Here is a 20561-nt window from a genome sequence, read left to right as displayed (position 1 = left end):
CTAACTCTGTCGAATTGCAAGCTACCTTGATTCGTAACTTTCAAATAATTTCAACAATCTTCTCTTTATACTAAAAGTCAGGTGTACAGGATAAATGTAAGCAAATATGCTGGTTTCTTATTAATAGTACAACATATGACATACAAAACATACAATAATGTAACATAACTGCAGTGCAACAGTAAACTGTCTGGTATAGTTCGGTAAGCATTTAGATGTATGTGGTGAATCACGTTCATTCCCTTTGTATGTTACGGCATTGTTTTGGATGCTCACTCATGTCACCATGGAGTGTGTGCACGAGCACGAGAACAGGTAGCTGGCTGCAGTTCACTTAAAGGCCACAGGTGTCATTAATAACAAGGGTTTCTGAATCTTACATACTGTACCTTTAACTAATGCATTTGTATTACCTGATAATATATATATATATATATTAAAGCATTTTATCAATTGGCAGTCCTAATTGTACTAAAGGAAAGCGATTAGATAATGTTTGTACTATAAAGATTTTATATTTTATGTATGAAATGTCCATTCAAATGTTGAATATTTACTTTGTATTACATTTGCAGTATAAACCTAGATAAACCATTTAAAAAGAAACAGTAATAAATGTAATTTTTTTAATTCTTATTATATTTTATTAATTAAAGGTGAAGTATGTAATTTATTTTTAGTATGTAACTAGTGGTACCAAACAGATTTACAAAAATGAAGTATGTTTTCAGTAATGAAAGTAACGACACTAATGAGCTAACTTGTGTGGCAATACCTTTAGTGTTGCCTACCTGTCGAGATGCAACTTGTCAAGTTTGACGTTTCCATCAAACCCCAAAAATTCACCTTGTAAAAACACCTTGTAAATGTGATGCCAATGTTCACTCTGGTTTTATTCTGGTTCTCTGTCTCTGTGTGTTTTCTGTGTTTTAGCAAGTCTTCAAACTTTGACGGAGATAAAAAGATACATATTTCACCTTTCATTTTATTTATTTGACATTTTTACATCTTGTGATCCCTGTTCTACAGTTTGGTCAGTTTTTACAAGTTTATTCTACAGCCTACAGTTACTCTTAATCTACTAGCGCTGAGTCTGAAATTTCCCCCTATCCACTATAATGTGCAATATTTTTGGTGTCTGTCATTTTTTGTAAATAATATGTTCGACATAGTTCACCCAAAAATTTAAATTCTGTCATCATTTACTCACTGTCATGCCATCCCAGATGTGTATGGTGTTCTTTCTTCTGCTGGACATAAACAAAGAGCTCCAAAAGCACATACAGGCAGCATAAAAGTAATCCACACATTTCCCTGCCAAGTAGGTGGTGATATGCACGAAGAATGTGAATTGCCAAAAACAAAAAAAGAATGTGTAAGGGAAAGTGAAAGTGGAGACTTAAATATTGATCTATTTCTCACCCACACCCATCATATTGCTTTTAAAAAATATGGATTTAACCACTGGAATGTGTGTGTGTGTGTGTGTGTGTGTGTGTGTGTGTGTGTGTGTGTGTGTGTGTGTGTGTGTGTGTGTGTGTGTGTGTGTGTGTGTGAGCGTGTATTTATCACTTTGTGGGGACCAAATGTCCCCATAAGGATAGTAAAACCCGAAATTTTTGACCTTGTGGGGACATTTTGTCGGTCCCCATGAGGAAATCAGCTTATAAATCATACTAAATTATGTTTTTTGAAAATGTAAAAATGCAGAAAGTTTTCTGTGAGGGTTAGGTTTAGGGGTAGGGTTAGGTTTAGGGGATAGAATATAAAGTTTGTACAGTATAAAAACCATTTTGTCTATGGAAAGTCCCCATAAAACATGGAAACACAACATGTGTGTGTGTGTGTGTGTGTGTTTACTGCAGAAGAAAGAAAGTCATACACATCTGGGATGGCATGAGGGTGAGTAAATGATGAGAGCATTTACATTTTTGGGTGAACTTACCCTTGAAATATATTGCCATGTGAACCATTAAATCTACTAAATTGTTTTGAAATGACACGATACTCAGTGCAACTTAATAAAGCAATTGCAACACATTTGTAAGGGTATGTGCGGTGGCTCACCTTCTGTATTTTCTGCAGGGGCAATGTTTTCTTGCATGAAATCACATAACATAAATACTGTTATTCTAAAATTGGATTTCCAACCCAAATCTGTGTATTCCATTCCACGTCCTGAAGGATAACTCTCTCCCACCAATCTTTGCTATGTACACTCATCCAGAGATATTGAAGGGGGAAGATAGGATTTCAGTACACTACTTCTAATTTTGGTTTCATTTGTTTAGCAAAGTTTAGCAAACATTTAAAGAGAGCTTTTGTGCCACATTTTTAGATATGTTAGTAAGGCAAACATGCCAATTAAGCACTGGAGTGCCATGCTGAATTGCTCACCTTCTTTTAATTGGTCAGCTGACACTGTTGCTTTCTCTCAAAGAACCATTGATGGAGCTCAAAAGCTTCTTACTGTTATTGACACTAAGGCCAGAAATGTACTTTATACAAGAACGCAAATGCATACCCGAGCTCTTGGTCAGTTCGTTGTTAACGCATGGTCCGGCTATGCATGCTAATGTGCATTCTTGTGTTACTGTTGCAGTAACAAACCCCAGTACTCAAGTGGGTGATTGAGTTACCTTCAAAATGTTGTGCCATAAATCTAGATGTATTAATATTCAGGTAAGTTGCTATAAATATATTGACTTTAACTGTAATATTATATATTCAAACTGCATCGCCGCCATTACAATATTTGACTTCAAAGTGAAAATGGGCTGAATATTCAGACAGTTCACAATGCTGTATACTGTCAGCATTTTGCGGCAACGTTGAGAATGCAATGTCTTGTTATGAATTGTGGTCTTCCATTTTCGTAACGCAGTGTTATATTTCATAACGTAAGACAAAAAAATTTGCTTGCTTTGGTAGAAGCGTCTGTATTCCTGTACTTGCGTCGAGAATGTTTTGGGCTAGCCGTTCTTTGCATGGACAGACTAAAATAAGATGCACATGTAATGTCAATGACAGCAATTTGCAGCTAAAAAGTGACAAAAAGTAATTCCTTTTCAATGAGAGCTAGGAATTTGAGGTGACATGGGGGACCAGGGGCGTAGCACCAAATTTTGGGCCCTGGGTACAAACCATCTTGCTGGGCCCCCGTACCAAATATGTATGTATAGAAAACTGACTTCTAAGGGGCCCCCCCTGCCTCGGGCCCTGGGTACTCGGTACCCTTTACCCCCCCAGTCCGACGCCCCTGTGGGGGACCGTTGATGTGACATTGTTGAGCAGTTTAAATTTATGCATAAAAGCAGCAATGTGATGTGGCAACCACCAATGGCAGTACAGACAATGGAGCTTGTGATCCCCATCCTAACACAGTTATATACTGCAGTCAATTTGGAATTTGACTAGCAATCCTCAATACAGCAATCTCCAAAGATGAAATTGCTCATAGTGTTGATTCAACTGAATAATGGACAGCAAGTCGCTTGTATAAAAGTGCCTTCTAAATGACTTCTTGCATACTTCATCTTGCATTTGCATTTAAGGTTTTAAGTGCCATCAGTGCAATCTCGTCTCAAAGAATAAACATTACTATAACCACATATTTGCAAAACCTATTTTTCACGTTTATTCACTTTCACAAAACTCACAATTACCACGGCTGATTATGATTTTATAAACATAGATTTTTGCTCTGTTACTCGTACACTGCCATGTTATGATATCAAAAGACTTTAAGGCATCATTTAAAAAAATTAAACATTGTAATAATTCTATGACAGACACACCTACAATTAAACACTTACTCAAGCGTGATTAACTTCCACAGTAGCGCTCACTTGATGTGTTGGACTTAGAACTCGGTGGGCTGCGGTTCAAGACCAGTAAAGCACGAAAGTTGACACGTGAGACAAAAGTGTTATAGAAGCGACACGAAATTATGTGGATGCTTCAGAAAATGTGCTTTTCATTTTGCTTCTACATTTTAAAACGCTATCGGTTATCGTTAGATGGTGGTTTAGGGTAAGGATGTCTGTTTTGTTCACCTCTCATTTATCTTTCAGGACAACATTAGTTAGGTTTAGGCTAAAGTTCTAGGTTAGGAAAGTGCTTTTTACTCATTTAAACTCATCTATAATTCACCTTATATTAGTCCCTCCGGGATTTTATGATCTTGCGATCACAAGAATTCTTGCAAATTCAGCCAATCTCCACATTATTTGCGGCAGCTTGCCATTTTTTTTATTTCCGCAAATTTTCCACAAAAAAACGTAAATCTGAGGGAATCCCATTGCTTTCCTTCATGTTTGACAGTGGCAAAATACATGTTTGAAAAGCTTGACGCAGTCGCAACATATTCAAAGGCACAGCTGCCATTGCATCAATTTGAAGTGCTTAATACAGTAGGCTATGAATCTGAAAATAGCAATATGCTTATATGCTAATATTAAATGTTCATAAATGTTTTTTACCAAAAAAAAAATAAGGACAAACATATACATATATGCAACATATATTTCAAAATATGACAAAAACATTTTGAAACATTTGGGAAATTTATATTTGAATATAAATGCTAAAATATATGAACTCTAATTGTATTCGTTTGTATATGTACAGTTTATCAGATTCAGCAACAGGACCAATTATTGAATCCTCATTTTTCTTTTTAGTTTACAGATTTATTGCATGTCCATTTCTTGCATTGTCTGAGGCAGAAAATTGTAATACAGAAATAATTAACGGTCTTACAACACCCATAGGTTTCACCTAAATGTATGGTATTTTTGTGTGTAATTCAGTTTTATTTTTTTACAGCATATTTCATTTACAATGTAATTAACCCAATTACAGAGGTATATAATGATGATTTGTGAGTTTTCACTGTAAAACAGCACAAAAATATACCGCAAAATTTTAGAAAAACCGCAGCAAATTCAGTCATTTTGGGCCACAAAAAAAAAGTGTCGAGAAATCCTAGTGGGACTGTTAAAAACCTCATCTGATTACAAAATAATTTCTATATCTTTTGGTGCCCCCGCTGGGCATTTCACAGGGAAACTGCAGTGTAATGAAGCACATCATTTTGGTTTTAATTTTTTTTGCCATTGTCACGTAAGTTTCATGAGATCAGGCAGCGTCAGTGACATTGGGATTCTTGATTTGAAATGCTTGTTTTTCTGCACTTAACCACATCTGTAAGCCCTTCACTTTATCTTTCAGTGTGTTGAGCTGCAATCATGCATGACAAGTCTTAGATGTCTTTGATCCTAAATCCGACAATATAAGACTTGAATGTGTCTTCTGTATTGCAATCTTTCATCTAAGATTCAGAGTTATTAATGGGAACATGTGGTTGTGAGCTTTGTATTTTGGTTTGTTGAGGGAGTCAGAAGGAAATTAACGATTCTTGTTTTGATTCCTGTTCCACTTAATGATTCCAGTTAACCATTCTTTTAGAAATTTTGAGTCGCAATGCTGCTGCCGAATAGTGATGCAGGAAACACTGTCAGACTAAATTAATATGTTGTTCCTTAAACATTTGCATAGAATACACAAATTCAAGAACAATTGATGGAATGTTTTTTTCTTTTTTATGAAAACCATTTGTTTCCTGTATTTAAAAAAAAAAGGAACTCAGCTGGTTCTTTATTCCCAACCCTAGAGTCGTGGGAATGAAGCAAACATGTCAACTGTCTCTTTTCTGGTGTTTACACCCAGTGTTGTAGCAACTGTCAGTTCCCATCTAAAAGAGTACACACATTGACATTGAACGTCTTTTTAAAGACGCATCTTTCTCAAGATGCCCTTCCATTTTGTGTCATTCCTGGATGCGGTCGTTACCTCTCTGCTTCTAACGGCCACGGGCGCTGCCTCACGTGTGTGGCCAGAGATCACAACGAGGCAGTGTTTGTGGATGGTTCATGTTCTCACTGCGAGAACATGACCATGGCAACGTTGTGGTCGTGGCTTTCCTTCTTCTAGGCGAAAGCCACTCTATCCGCCCCTGCATTGTGTCTTCTACCCTCGGGTATAGGGCTGGTGCTGGAGGCGATTTTGGGAATTTAACGGGCACGGTTGCCGGGTAAATCTCCGTGGACCACCCATTCCATAGCAGGCTCACCTGCCCCTGTCTGGTCCCGAGATGAGACAAGCTCGCCTTACGGCCAGTCTTATGTCTGGATCCCTGAGCTGGATGACAGATTCGCCACTGCATCAGATAGTGTCTTGGTGGCCCAGTCTGTCTGCTATGCTTGCCCGGGCCACTGGTAGATGACTGGTTCCTGGGTTCGGGGTGCCACTCACAGCCCTCCCATTCGGTCTGTCCCTGTCCCCTCGCATCTTCACAAAAGTCACAGAGGCAGCTTTTGACACGTTAAGGGAAGTGGGCATTTGCATACTCAGCTACCTTGATGACTGGCTAAGCCTAGCACATTCTCAACATTTGCTCTGTGCTCACAGGGACCTGGTGCTCAGGCACCTCAGCCGTTTAGGGCTTTGGGTCAACTGGGAATAGTTCTCCCCGGTTCAGAACATTTCTTTTCTTGGCATGGAGTTAGACTCTGTCTCAATGACAGGATGCCTCAAAAGTTAGCGCACACAGTCGGTGCTGAACTGCCCGAGTACATTCAGACTGGGAACAACGGTTCCACTGAAACAATTTCAGAGGCTCCTTGGGCATATAGCATCCTCAGAGACTGTTGCGCCACTAGGGTTTCAGCACGGGCTTCAGACTCGAGTCTGAGTTGGGCATTGCGCCACAGCACATACCGTGGGACGCTCACCCCTTCCTGCTGTCACTTATTCAGACCCCTTGGACAGACCCCTGTTTTCTACAGGCAAGAGTCCCCCTACAGCAGGTGTTCAGATGTGTCGTAGTTACTACAGACGCCTCCCAGTCGGGCTGGGGCGCTGTGTGCAATGGACACGCAGCCGCTGGCTCCTGAATAGGGCCGCGGCTGGGTTGGCACATCAACTACCTAGAGTTGTGCTGATTCATGCCACTAATCCCCGGCTAGCATGTGTTGATCCACTCTTTGTAGCGTTCGCTCTCATCGCATGTCACATCTCCTCCTTTGGAGTCAGCAGCAGCTGAGGTCGCTGAGCACCACTCATGTCCCGGGCAACCTCAACACCACAGCGTATGTGATTTCATGGCATGTAATGCTTAGTAGAGAGTGGAGACTCCACCCTCAGGTGGTCCAGCTGATTTGGGGTCGTTTCAGCAGAGCACAGGTAGACCTGTTTTCCTCCCGAGAATCAACTCACTGCCCGCTCTGGTACACGCTGATGGAAGCCCGCCTCGGCTAGGACGAGCTGGCCCCGGGGGCTGCGCAAGTACACATTTCCCCCTGTGAACCGACTTGCTCAAGTCCTGTGAAAGGTCAGGAAGTACGAGGAACATGTCACTCTTGTGGCCCCTTACTGGCCCACTCAGACTTGGTTCTCGGATCTCAAATTCCTCGTGACAGCACCACCCTGGCAGATTCCCCTGAGGAAGGACCTTCTTTCTCAGGTACGGGGCACCCTTTGGCATCCATGTCCAGACTTCTGGAACGTCCACGTCTGGCCCTTGAACGGGATACGGAAGATCTAAGCGGTCTACCACCAGTCATCTTAGACACGGATCACTCAAGCCAGAGCTCCCTCTACGAGGAAGCTTTATGCCCTAAAGTGGCGCTTATTTGCAAATTGGTGTTCTTCCTGATCTGAAGACCCACAGAGGTGTGCAGTCAGGTCAACTATATGACGTGTTTTGGGGCCTTGGGGAAGGTTACCTACAGTCTGATGCACCTGCTATTTTTGCATGCAGCAGCTTGGTTGCACCTGCATAAGCAGTCGACATAACAAGCTTCAGTATTTTGGTATTTTTAGATAGGGACCCCTAGTGTCACTACATCAACACAATGTCGAGTGAATGACAGAAGGGGAACGTCTCGGTTACTGTCATAACCTCCATTCCCTAATGAAGGGAACCAGGCATTTTGTCCCTCTTGCCACAACACTGTACTAGCCGCTGAAAAGCTCCTCAGCTAAAACCAGTCTGAACAGATACACAGTGCCCTCCTTTTATACCCGTATGTCCGGGGGAGTGGCATGCAAATTATGTTCGCCAATTCTCATTGGCCTTTCCTCAAAGATAAGAGTTATCTGAGGCTCTCAAGAGAGACCACTAGTGTCACTACATCGACACAATATCTCATTATCTCCATCAGGGAACGGAGGTTACGACAGTAACCGAGATGTTTTTGCTTGTTTCTGTACCTTTTACTTAGTCATGTTCTCCTGCAGTAAGTGATTTTCTACTCCAGGTGTTTTTGTTTTGTTTTTGTTTTTTGTCCTGATCTGGCGCTGGTAGGTTGATTAGCTGTGCTTTAGCTTGTGTTACCATGGAAATGCAGAGTGCATGAGGAGCAGCAGACACTAGATGAATCTGTCTTTGCTCTCAACTCCTGATTTCTTTGTAGAATCTTTCATCTCCTGTGAGGATGCTGACCAGATGATTCACTGAGATGATTTCTGTTTTGGTTGTGCAAATGTACATAGCATATCCTCAGCTGTTCATATTGCCTGTGTGTTCTTGGTAGCTGTGCACACATTTACTTTAGCATACATTTACTTCTCTATAAAGTCTCCAGGCTTTGATCAGCAGAACACAGCATTTTGTTCAGGTCCTGTGAGGCGGGAATTGCTTCCTTCTTGATTTTGTCAATGTAGATCCTGATCATTGCATGTGGGACTCCAATTGTCACTTTAAAGCAGTTTTACAGCCCTCATGGTGTCCAGACTACTCTCACAACACTCAAAAATCCCACACACATCTGTTCTTGAGAAGTCTGCCTACATCTTTTCTAAGTTTTCATGACTTTTGTCTGATGGCAGTCAAAAAAAAAATATTTCCTTAAAACTCCTTCTGACTCTCCATCTCTTTGAAAAACATGCAGCTAGTAATTGCGCTGAAAAATTATTTGATTCATTGCGACTAAAATTTTTAATAGACTGAAAGCACTACTAAAACCCCTTACTCGTGGTAAAATCACTGTAACACACAGACTCCAGTGGCGTATTACTTTAATCAGAGATGATAGTACTATATTCTTATTGGAAGCTGAAAGCATGATCTAATATTAACCAAAGATCTAATAGTAACCAAATATATCGATCAATGAACATTGATTTGACTTGTTTTTACCCTATTGCAACACGTGCCTGCAGAATTCCACAGATTTTCATAGAATTCGATCACACATCATTCATTGATCAAATCAATGTTCATTGATCAAAATCTTTTGTTAAAATTAGATCATGCATTCAGCTTCTAATAAGAAGGTAGTACTGTCAGCTCTGATTAAATTAATACGGCACTCTAGTCTGTGCGTTACAGAGATTTTACCACGAGTAATCAGAATCAGAATCAGAAAAAGGTTTATTGCCAAGTAAGTTTTTTATGCATACAAGGAATTTTTTTGGTTTTGTAGTTACTTTGTAACCCTTTTAGTTACTTTTCAGTGCTCCATGCTACAAGTGTGCAATAAGAATAGTGCTTTCAGTCTATTAATAAGTTTAATTGCAATTAGACACATAATTTTTCATAGTTAATTGCAATTAATGGCATTTGAAATAGTTAATTGCAATTAATGGCATTTTGAAAGAGCTGAAATTTGATTCCAAAAATACTTATTTCCTTCTTAAGAAAGAATAAAACAATATGTAGCAATATAATGCTTAATTAACATTTTCCAATTAACAAAGCCTTCCACAGTATAAAGATAGAAATGCAATGAAATAGCACCAATTCAAGTACCATTAATCATTTCCAAAAATCTAGGTGAGAGTTTGTCTAATTGAAAGAATACCCACATAGGTTGCATATTCATTGCAATGGGCATTATATCGCTTAAACTCTTATCCTCCACAATCTGCCATTAGACTATGGCTCTACGCTTTGTTACAGCAATAGTGAAGCTGTGTTCTTGATTGCCATCAGGGCATCAGCACCGCTTTGAACTCCACATGAAAAGCGCTTGCAGACAAAAACATATAATTCTGCATTTTGATGATAGTTAAGACTTGCCGTGTTTCTGTGGTAAAATGTGCTTTACAGAGGTTGAAAAATGCTTTATTTCTGTCAAACGTCACATCCAGGCTTATTTTGTTCAACAAATAGCATCAAGAGGTCTTTTCTACATCATTTGATCACTGACACATCTGTTGTGTGTATTTATGGTCTTTGCAATAGTGTAATGACTCCGGATGGACACATAACAAAGGTTCCGCCCTTTTAACCAGTGTTTATGCCGGTTTATGTTGTATTAATGGTAGATGTGTTAAGGGGCGTTCACACTAGGCTTTGAGCACACAAATTTGTTCGTACAACAAAGCGAACCAGGATATGATGTCACACGGGAGGACTTCTGGGGTAAGTAAATAATACATCACAAGTAACAAATAATATTATATAAAAAAAAATGTAATATATTGTCTACTCACTTTCCTGCAACAATAAAACACACTGCTTTAAAATATGTATACTTTGTATTGAGCCAAGAGTCCGTGTGACGTTTCGGTCTTTGGTCACACGTCCTCTCATCGTATGAATTCACGGTTTAGAGTTCACCAAACTTGAACTTTGGCAACTTCTTAGGCATGATTCGAAGCCTTGAGTGGAATATTGTTTTTCTAAAATGACAGCAATGGCAATAAGAAACATTAGAAGACACCAATGTTCAATAAACAGTTATATTTATCATTTAAAGTAGTCAGAAAGAACAATTCTTCCACCAAGTAATATAGATAACTATCCTAGCTATAAGAGTTTGCTGCATTAATATCCACATTTTTCTCCAGTGTTTTCACTCAAATCGGCATTTGTTCTTAACGAATAATGTAATTTTTTAGCATATTACATTTGTCAAAATAAAAACAATTTAAAAAGAAAGAAAAAAAAGCATGTGGCTCCATAGTTATGATACATTACAGTCACAATGAATGTCTTTTGACAGTGCCTCACCCATGAAAGTTTAAGGAGTGGATAAATGGCATGAAGCTATGGCCCAAAGTTAGTTAAATATAACATTAACTATGAGTTAATGACAGCCAACAACTGCACAATGGTTTTTGTCCTCAATCCGGAATGCTCGTTTCAGTCATTTTTACATTGCCTCTTATGAAGACTAGAACCAGAAAACAGTCCAGCAGCAATCAGAATTATCATGGTGGCGCCTAGTGGTTTGTCAGGAAATCTGTGGATAAAATGTGTGCTTACAGGTGTGGGTTTATAGTTATTTTATAGTGGCTTTAAGCTATCGTTTTTTTTAATAATACTTTTTACTATATTTATGTTCATGACACATCATTCGTCAAATTTCTCCCCACAAACATTGCAGAAAATTTAAAAAAATAACTGTGCAGATTCTGCATGGGCGTACTCATTATTTAAAGGGGTCATATAATGCCATTTTTGTACAAGTTAATATGAATCTTTAGGGTCTAAATGAAAACTTTGTAATATACTTTCATTAAAAATTCTCATTAGTATTTTAAGAAAACACTAATTCTACCTGCTCAAAAACAGCTCTGCTTTCAGCACGCCGTTTCAGTGCATATGACTTTAAATGATAATGAGCTTTGGTCACTCCGCCCCTCCGTACACAGTTTTTAATAACACAATAACCATAACGCGTTGTTCATTATAAACGTGGGATTATGAATGATATTGAGAACGTCGTAACGTTATGGAAAACATGCCGTAATATACCGAGTGTAAACATTAGCCACATTCATTGTGAAGCGTGCAAGCAATTTGCAAAGAGCAGCAGCTTCTTAGCAAAACTAGCTTTATACTGACCCTCGTTTATAAAGCAGTCTGGTGAAAAATGATTCGCGCAAACATGAACGCATTGACGTTGCTCGTGGGGAATATTCCCATCATAAACAAAACTCAGCCACTGCGTCTTCAGCGGTTCAGATTTAGGAACATCAAAATGACTGCTGTGTTCGTTATTACACCGAAGAACAGAACACCACAATCGCTTAGGCACCATTCTGCTCCAGTGTATCAACAATGATGACGGACTATGATTGACAGCTCGCTCACGAGCGAGGGCGGGTCTGTGTTGAAACACTGCTGTCAATCAACAATCCTGGGAGGGGCGTCCGACCGTGTGACGTCACACGGTCGAACGGCTCGATTTGAGGCAGGGGAAAATATATAAGGAGATTAAAACAAAAACACTGGATGGATTTTTATCATAATAGGATGGTTGTGTACAGACACAGCCAACACACATTTCAGTACACTCAACTTGAAAAAGTGCATGTACCATTATATGACCCCTTTAAATTAGTATGAGCATAAATACATTCAATCTCTTTCACTGTGAAGTAATTTGCCTGCATTTTACTGCAGTTGCATACTGCATGGAGTGTCTATGTTTAGATTCTGATTTGACATACTATTCATTACGATGCCTCTAGCATGCATTCATATTTAAGCACAAAAACGTGCTGTTCACTGTATATTTGCATATATTTGTAATTCTATCAGTAGATCCCGGGGCCAATCCCAAAGACGTCATCACTCCTGAATTACTGATTCCCATCTCTCTGCTTGATTGTGGAATTAATCACAAAATGTGTCTCATAATAAAGTCAATTATACATTCGCCTGTCTCTGTACAGCCATTCCCCATTCATAATGTGTCTTTGCGCCAAAATGGCGGAAAACGCTAGTCTTTCACTTGAGTGTTTTTTCGTAGATCATTATGTCATGTGGTTAATTCCTGCCTGTAGCTGTATGTCTTTAGTTCAGCGTAGAGTGGGCGAGGGGTGATTGTGTCATAGACTGTCAGAGGCAGACAGTTATTATGCCCAAATGCCCACATCTACTCTAGCAAGATTGAAACTAGCACAGCTATGTCAAGTGGAATGGAGGGGAGGCAGGAACCAAGAATTGAGAGCAACAGTGCATTGGGAGGAACTTAAAATGAACACACTTAGTGCTGTCATCTCCTCCGAGGGAGTCAATTAAGCAGAACACTCAGTATTTCACACCTCCTGGTGTCCAAGCGCGAACGCGTGTCACTGTGGCACACCTCTCTTGATGTGACAGCATGCTGGAGAGAACAAACAATGGTCCAGATATGCATCTGTAATTATGCGCCTTAGAGAATACCTCAAGACCTCAGGAGTAGAGGGAATACATATTTACTCCCAATATATTAAACAAACATTAAGAGAAAGATTATGCACAGTGGAACAAATGCTATTTAATTAGATTCATGTTTCACATGTTGGTGGGTGATATGATGTTTAAACCTGAGGCAATACTGTAATTACCATTTATTGTGTTTAATAGTGTTGCTGTGCATGTTTTGCTGTCAGCAGTTAATGTCTTTCTCTCTCTCTCTATCTCTCTGCAGGGAACTAATGAGCAGATCGCAATAGAACGCATGTTACCGTAACATCAGCATGAAGGTCCTCAACATTCAGTGAGGACCAACACGCCATCTCCTCTGCAGATCCCTCACATTTCCTTACTATACTCCAACTTCTGTGTGGCCTAGACACTCTTTCCCCCTCGTCTGTTTCATATCTGTCACTCATTGCTGGGGCAGCATTTACCGCATCCGAAGCATGTCATCGGTGGGTGTGGCACGATCAAGGCGGGATTTGGCCCCTTCCTGCCCACGCCGCATATCTGACACTTGCCTTGTGTGGCTGCTGGGCTTGGCGCTGCGTTTGGCGCTCTCATCATGCCAGCGGGCAGACCTCATCGCTGCAAAGCACCCAATGGTCACCACAGGCTACGGTAAGCTCCGGGGCGTTCGCAAAGAGCTGAACAATGAGATTTTGGGCCCAGTGGAGCAGTACTTGGGCGTCCCTTACGCCACTCCGCCAGTGGGCGAAAGGCGATTCCAGCCCCCGGAGGCACCAGGCTCCTGGCAGGAGATCCGTAATGCTACCCAGTTTGCACCCGTTTGCCCCCAAAACATCCAAGGTGTGCTGCCAGAGATCATGCTCCCTGTATGGTTCACTGACAACCTGGATGCAGCTGCAGCATATGTACAAAACCAGAGTGAAGACTGCCTTTACCTCAACGTCTATGTTCCCACAGAGGATGGTAAGTTTTGCACAGAAATAGAAACATGCATTCATCTTGATGCCTTTATGTTCATTCACATTCATTCTTGCTCAATTGAAACCCTGCTAAAATGACCAGCATGAATGTCCATGCTAGTTCAGGATGATTTGGTGCTGGTCTAGATGGTGTACTAGTATAACTGTTCTTTTTACCTGCAAAAAAAATGCTGCACAACCAGCATGATCTTTCTAGGGAAGCTGCTTGAAAAAGGAAGTCTGACTCACTACACAAGATATACTGGTGACCAGCAATACTGGACTTTCAGCAGGGAAAGTCTCAAATATATTTTCTTTACTCACAAACACACATTGGCATGCTCACCATCCTGAGCTGAGCTACCATCTGTTTCTGGTGAGTGATTGGAAACTAATCACCTGTATCCATCTTGTGTGACTCTGTCCTTCTCCAAGGCTTACTGTAGAAATGTGAGAGAGAGATTTAATAGAGCTTAAGTGAAAGGATTCTGCAACCATTACACCTCCAAAATAGACCCTTTTAATTTAACCTGTTCTCCAGTTAGCCTGGGGATCCTTCACTTTTTTTTACAACACAATCTGTTGCTCCTGATCACATGCAGGGTTGACTTAGATTATATGCATTAGTGCATACTAAACAGTTGTTTTAAAGAGCTAAAGAGAGTAAGAACTCCTGCAAATGTATGAGATATTTAACATGCTCCAGACTGTGATTGTTATAAAAATGCATGGGCAACAATCTGAGCATGTGCAAAAGTCACTGATAAATGGGCCTCACTGCAGTTTGTAAATGGGTTGTGTGGAGACTGCTGGGTAATGTCTTACTGTGCCAGCTCTTAGAATGGGTTGTCATATTCGGGGGAATGTGGCAGGCAATGTGTGCGAGTGTGTTTGTTCCAGAGATGAAAGCTCTTTAACGATAAAACCATATACACAGGAGGTCTAATACTAATAGCACTTTTGCTTTATAACTACTCTGTGTACGCTGAGTGTGTTAACATGTTTGTCCATTATAGTGAAATAATAAATATATCTTCCTTAATTTGTAGATATACAGTATATTCAGTAATTGCTATAGATTGGAGTTAGATAATTCAGTTCATGTGTAAACCTTCATCTTAAGGAGACAGTAGTATTAAAAGTTTTTGCATTATATATATATATATATATATGCCACAACATTAAGACCACCTGCTTAATTTTGTGTAGGTCCCCCTCGTACCACCAAAACGGCATCAACCCACATCTCAGAATAGCATACTGAGATGTTATTCTTCTCACCACAATTGTACAGAGTGGGAATTTGAGTTAACGTAGACTTGTCAGTTTGAACCAGTCTGGCCATTCTCTGTTGACTTCTTTCATTATCAAGGCATTTCTGTCCACAGATGATGCCAGACTGGCTGGTTTGAGTATTTCTGTAACTGCTGATCTCCTGGGTTTTTCATGCACAACAGTCTCTAGAATTTACTCCGCATGGTGCCAAAAACAAAAACTATAGATTGAGCAGATTATTAGGAAGCCATGACTGATAAGGGCCAATGGGGTGAATTTGGCCAGGACACCAAGGTTACACCCCTACTCTTTTCGAGAAGTATCCTGGGATTTTTAATGACCACAGAATGATATGACCTCGGTTTAAAGTCTCATCCGAAGGACATGATGAGAGAGGTCAACAGAGAATTGCCAGTCTGGAATTTGTCCAGGACACCAAGGTTACACCCCTACTCTTTTCGAGAAGTGTCCTGGGATACTTAATGACCACAGAAAGTCAGGACCTCAGTTTAAATTCTCATCCGAAGGACATGATTAGAGACATCAACAGAGAATGGCTAGACTGGTTCTAACTGACGAAGTCTACGGTAACTCAAAATAATCGCTCTGGGCCTCGTTTCATAAAACCATCGTAAGCTTAAGTAGATCATAGAATACATCTTACAATTCATCTTAGTCTATGGGCCCATTTCCCAAAAGCATCTTAATTTAAGTAGTACTTGAAAATACTCATAGTTTAATGAGTGCTCTGGAGTACTCCTAAAGCGTTAAGAACATCTTAAGCACACAGACTTATGCAGACACCTGCAGGACAAATGTGAAATTACACTGGATAAAATTTAGCTACACTTTATTCTCATTTAATATCAGTATAAATAAATTTTATTTTAATAATATTTTTAACCAAAAAGGCTAATAATAATAATAATAATTATAACAATAATAATAATAATATTGAACGAACAGATAAATTAGCAAGCAAACAAATGAAAGTTAAATAAAAAACAAAGTGGTGGGATGATTGTTGCAGAGAACTGTAAAACTTACAATCAGAGAGAGAAGGAAAAAGTCAATAACTTGCTGCTGTTTATGAAAATTGTACATACAGTATATTGGCTCCTCATCCTCGTATCCAATTCCTCTCTGACACCTAAGGGCACTCTCATCCGCAACACATGTTGTGTTGTACCGCACATGTTGTGTAGCATTGCTGTATCTGTTATCACTTTTGGGAGTAAAGAGCTGATCTCCCTTTGAAAGCACAACTTCCACGTGTCTCCTTATTTTGCACGGGGGGGAGCTACACAATATTAGCCAGGTGGTTTTAATGTTGTGAATGCGCAGTGCTCATGGAAAAGATACTGTATGCCTTTAGTTGTTTTTGAAGACAAGTCTTCAGTGAGTGAGTCTGCTTCAAGGATGGAGTTGGAAAGAACAATGAAGCCAAAAGTCTGGGAAAATGATTTTGTGCCTCTTTGTGTTGATAAAACAAGGTGCCACTCATTAGCTGACCGCATGCTTCTGGCGGGAACGTAGCTTTGCAAGAATGATTTTATGCTGGAGCAGATCCAGTGACTGTTCTGTATGCCAGCATCAGAGGCTTGAACTTGATACATGCAGCAGTCGACAGCTAGTGTAAAGGAGTGGTGTAACGTTCTCTCTCTTCGGTTCCTTGAAGACCAGACATGCTGCTGCATTCTGGATCATTTGCAGAGGCTTAATTGTGTATGCAGGAAGGCCTACAATTAGAGCATTGCAGTAATCCAGTCTAGTTATGGCAAGTGACTGAAAAAGGAGATGTGTGGCATGTTTAGAGAGGAAGGGTCTTATTTTTCTGATGTTGTACAGTGTAAATCTACATGATTGTGCTGTCTTTGAGATTTTACCTGTGAAATTGAGTTGTTTTTCAATGATTACCCTTAGATTTCTGACTGTTCTGGAAGGTGTTATAGTAGATGAACCCAGATGAACAGAGATGTTGTGCTCAACATCTTTGGCTGGAAAGATGAGGAGCTACATTTTCGCTAGGTTGAGTTGCAGGGGATGATCCTTCATCCAGGCCGAGATGTCTGCCAAACAGGCTGAGATTCGAGCCGTCACCATGGGGTCATTAGGCTGGAAAGACAAGTAGAACTGTGTGTCATCAACGTTGCAGTGCTAAGAGAACCCATGTGCTTGAATAATGGGTCCTAGTGATGTTGTGTAAATAGAGAAGGGACGTTGTCCAAGGATTGAGCCCTGAGGTACCCCAGTAAGTAGCTGATTTTACTTGGACACGTTACCTCTCCTATCATCCTTCACATTTTCCTTTCTGATGCTCTTTCAGCTGCATCAGTAACCCGGCAGTCGAGAGTTAGACATGACTCACGTGTAATGTAAATCCTGCAAAACTAAAGTACTTCAGTAATATGACAAACCTGCATCTACCCGTAAATCTGTTAAAGATAAAGCCTGCAAAATGTGCTTCTTTAACCCTTTACCAGGGTATGAAATTAACACCCGCCAAATGCGGGTACTTTTGCACAGTGGCAGGCAATTTTGCTCATCTGCCAGCCAATGTGGTGGCAATGTGTCACCTGACCACATGTAATCGGATCACCTGAGATGCATCTTAATACCAGGTGTAAACTGGTCTGGGTCTGTGTCAGTGGTCTGAAAACAGTTTTGTTTTATGTGAGCACTGTAAATTATCTTAGACCATCTCAGCCTATCTCAGCATATTTTACACTGCCTATTATCTGTGACTCTTGCTGTGTATTTATGAATGTGGTCTAAAACAGTGATTCCCATCCAGGGGAATATATTAACCAGGATATATATATATATATACAGTATACTGTATATCAGTGTCAGTAATTAACTTTTGTATTAATGGGCTATATTTGCCCCTGGAATTGATTCTCAAGGGTATTTTTTTACCTTTATGAGAGATTTGTATTTATTTATTTATTTTATTCATTAAATCAAATTCTCAAGATTGATGCCAACATCAACTTATATTTTATGCCACAATATGTATAACTACATTTACATTTATGCATTTGGCAGGCGCTTTTATCCAAAGCGACTTACAGTGCACTTATTACAGGGACAATCCCCCCGGAGCAACCTGGATTAAGTGTCTTGCTCAAGGACACAATGGTGGTGGCTGTGGGGATCGAACCAGCGACCTTCAGATTACCAGTGATGTGCTTTAGTCCACTACGCCACCACCACTCCATAACTAGGAATATAATTGCATATTCTGAACTATATCAGATGTTACAAATAATAATAATAGTAATAATACAAATAATTAATTACTGTTATGTATACCTTGTCTTGTTTCACTGTAGGGTTGGGCGATGTCCCCTAAATTGGCAGTTGACGATGTTGACAGTAAAACATCGCGATGGACGATGATATCGTCGGCGGGGTGGGGTGGTATATAATTTCATATAATTTTCAAAATTATATGACAAATTATAATTTCGTTATTTTACTAACCCAACTAATGACTCGTCGGCGCTTTATCAGTAGGTTGCACGACACGACACGGTATATAATTTCATATAATTTTCAAAAATTATATGACAAATTATAATTTCGTTATTTTACTAACCCAACTAATGACTCGTCGGCGCTTTATCAGTAGGTTGCACGACACGTGAAGCATTTTTTTTTAGCTTTCACTTAAGAAGGGTTGTGCACTTTTTATTTTAATATATCTCTTTACATAAATACTATTTTCCACTTAAAAACTCTAATTTCGTTATTTTACTATCCCAACTGACTCATCCGCGCTTTCCAATAGGTTGCACGTAAGGGGGAAAAATATTTCTTCCACTTAAGAAGAGTTGTGCACTTTTAAGCACTTTTTATTTTAATATATCTCTTTACATAGATATTTTTTTCTACTGAAAAACTATAATTTCGTTATTTTACTAGCCCAACTAATTAGTAGCCTACTCATCCGGGCTTTTTAATATATTGCGCCTAAGAAAAAAAGCCGTCTTTGGGCAGCCTTCTTGCGAAGAGAGCAGCCACAGCCACGCTTACTGATGAGCAAAAGGTCGAGGCAGAAATGACCATGTACCTGCAGGAAATGGCCATTGATGGGGAAGAGGACGACAAAATGTTTCCGTTCATTGCAAGATTAGCACGGAAATATCTGTGCATATGTGCTACCAGTACTCCATCAGCACAGCGGTTTAAACATGGTCTATGGTGAAAGATAGTAGACTTCTTTACGCATTTTTCGCCATCCGTTGCGGAGCTATTCGATTTTGCATATTATTTTTTAAACGTTCATTTGTGTAGTTCATATGACCACTTTACAATATTTCAATAACATAATTTATTTTGTAGCCTGTGCTGAATTTAATGTGCTGCTAATTATAAGTGAAATGTTAATGCCGAGTTTCAGTCTGAGTGTTGTTCCCGTTTTCCTGTTCTTTATTTGTTGTTGTTCTATGTTTTAATAAATGTGTGTTATTCATATTCACCTTGTTTCTTTCATTTGATTTGACATTATGGATTTATGGCCAAGGAAATTTTTCTTTAAAAATATTAACCAGACAAAAGTTATTTGACGTTCGCTGGTCTGGGTTTATCTTAAACTGCCGCTTCAGTGTATACAAGAGCTATGTGACAATGAGCAAGATGTTCTGAGACACTACAACTACTAATAATTAATTAATAAAGGCTTAAAATAAAATATTTTAATCTAATGTACAGTGTAAGACATGTAAAAAAAAGACAAGAAGCTAACAATGTCAAGATCAATATTTGTGTAGCCTGCCTGACACGGTATTTTCACAGACTAACACGTCACGTCTCTGGCATAAACTACAGTATTTAAAATAGCATATATGCATTAGCTATATTTTCAATTTAATTTACAGAGCAATCCCTGCAAAGTTTTTAGGTTAACTATAGAAGAGACTAGGATTAGTGAGTCACACTAGCAAGACTCGCAAAAGGGGGCGTGGCATCACGATGGTGGCTCTACATCGTGATGTTGGTCAGCCATCACGATGGACGATGATATCGTCCATCGGCACAACCCTATTTCACTGTTGCCCTATTGTTTGCCATTTTTGTCACTTTTGCACTCCTTAGTTTTCACTTTTGTCCCTTGTTTAACTCCATAGTCTCCTTGTTAGCGTTCGTGTTCCCTG

The 20561-nt window shown here is 39.6% G+C and overlaps 1 protein-coding gene across 2 annotated transcripts in view; it reads left to right on the top strand.

The window, feature by feature from the left end:
- The window catches only part of LOC127637116 (neuroligin-2-like), a 113754-nt gene that overhangs the window by 37145 nt on the left and 56048 nt on the right, over positions 1-20561 (top strand). Inside the window, exon 2 of one of the 2 annotated variants that reach the window (XM_052118029.1) lies at positions 13431-14131. The exons of the other annotated variant lie outside the window; for it this stretch is intronic. Coding sequence (XP_051973989.1) covers positions 13645-14131 — 487 coding nt within the window. The 5' untranslated portion in view covers positions 13431-13644. The remainder of the gene's footprint in view (positions 1-13430; positions 14132-20561) is intronic. 2 annotated transcript variants of the gene reach the window in all.

The sequence above is a fragment of the Xyrauchen texanus genome, chromosome 44 (genome assembly GCF_025860055.1).
Source record: "Xyrauchen texanus isolate HMW12.3.18 chromosome 44, RBS_HiC_50CHRs, whole genome shotgun sequence".
NCBI classification, from domain to species: domain Eukaryota; kingdom Metazoa; phylum Chordata; class Actinopteri; order Cypriniformes; family Catostomidae; genus Xyrauchen; species Xyrauchen texanus.
Note: the sequence above shows the minus strand (reverse complement) of the source record. Positions and strands in the feature narration are given on the sequence as shown.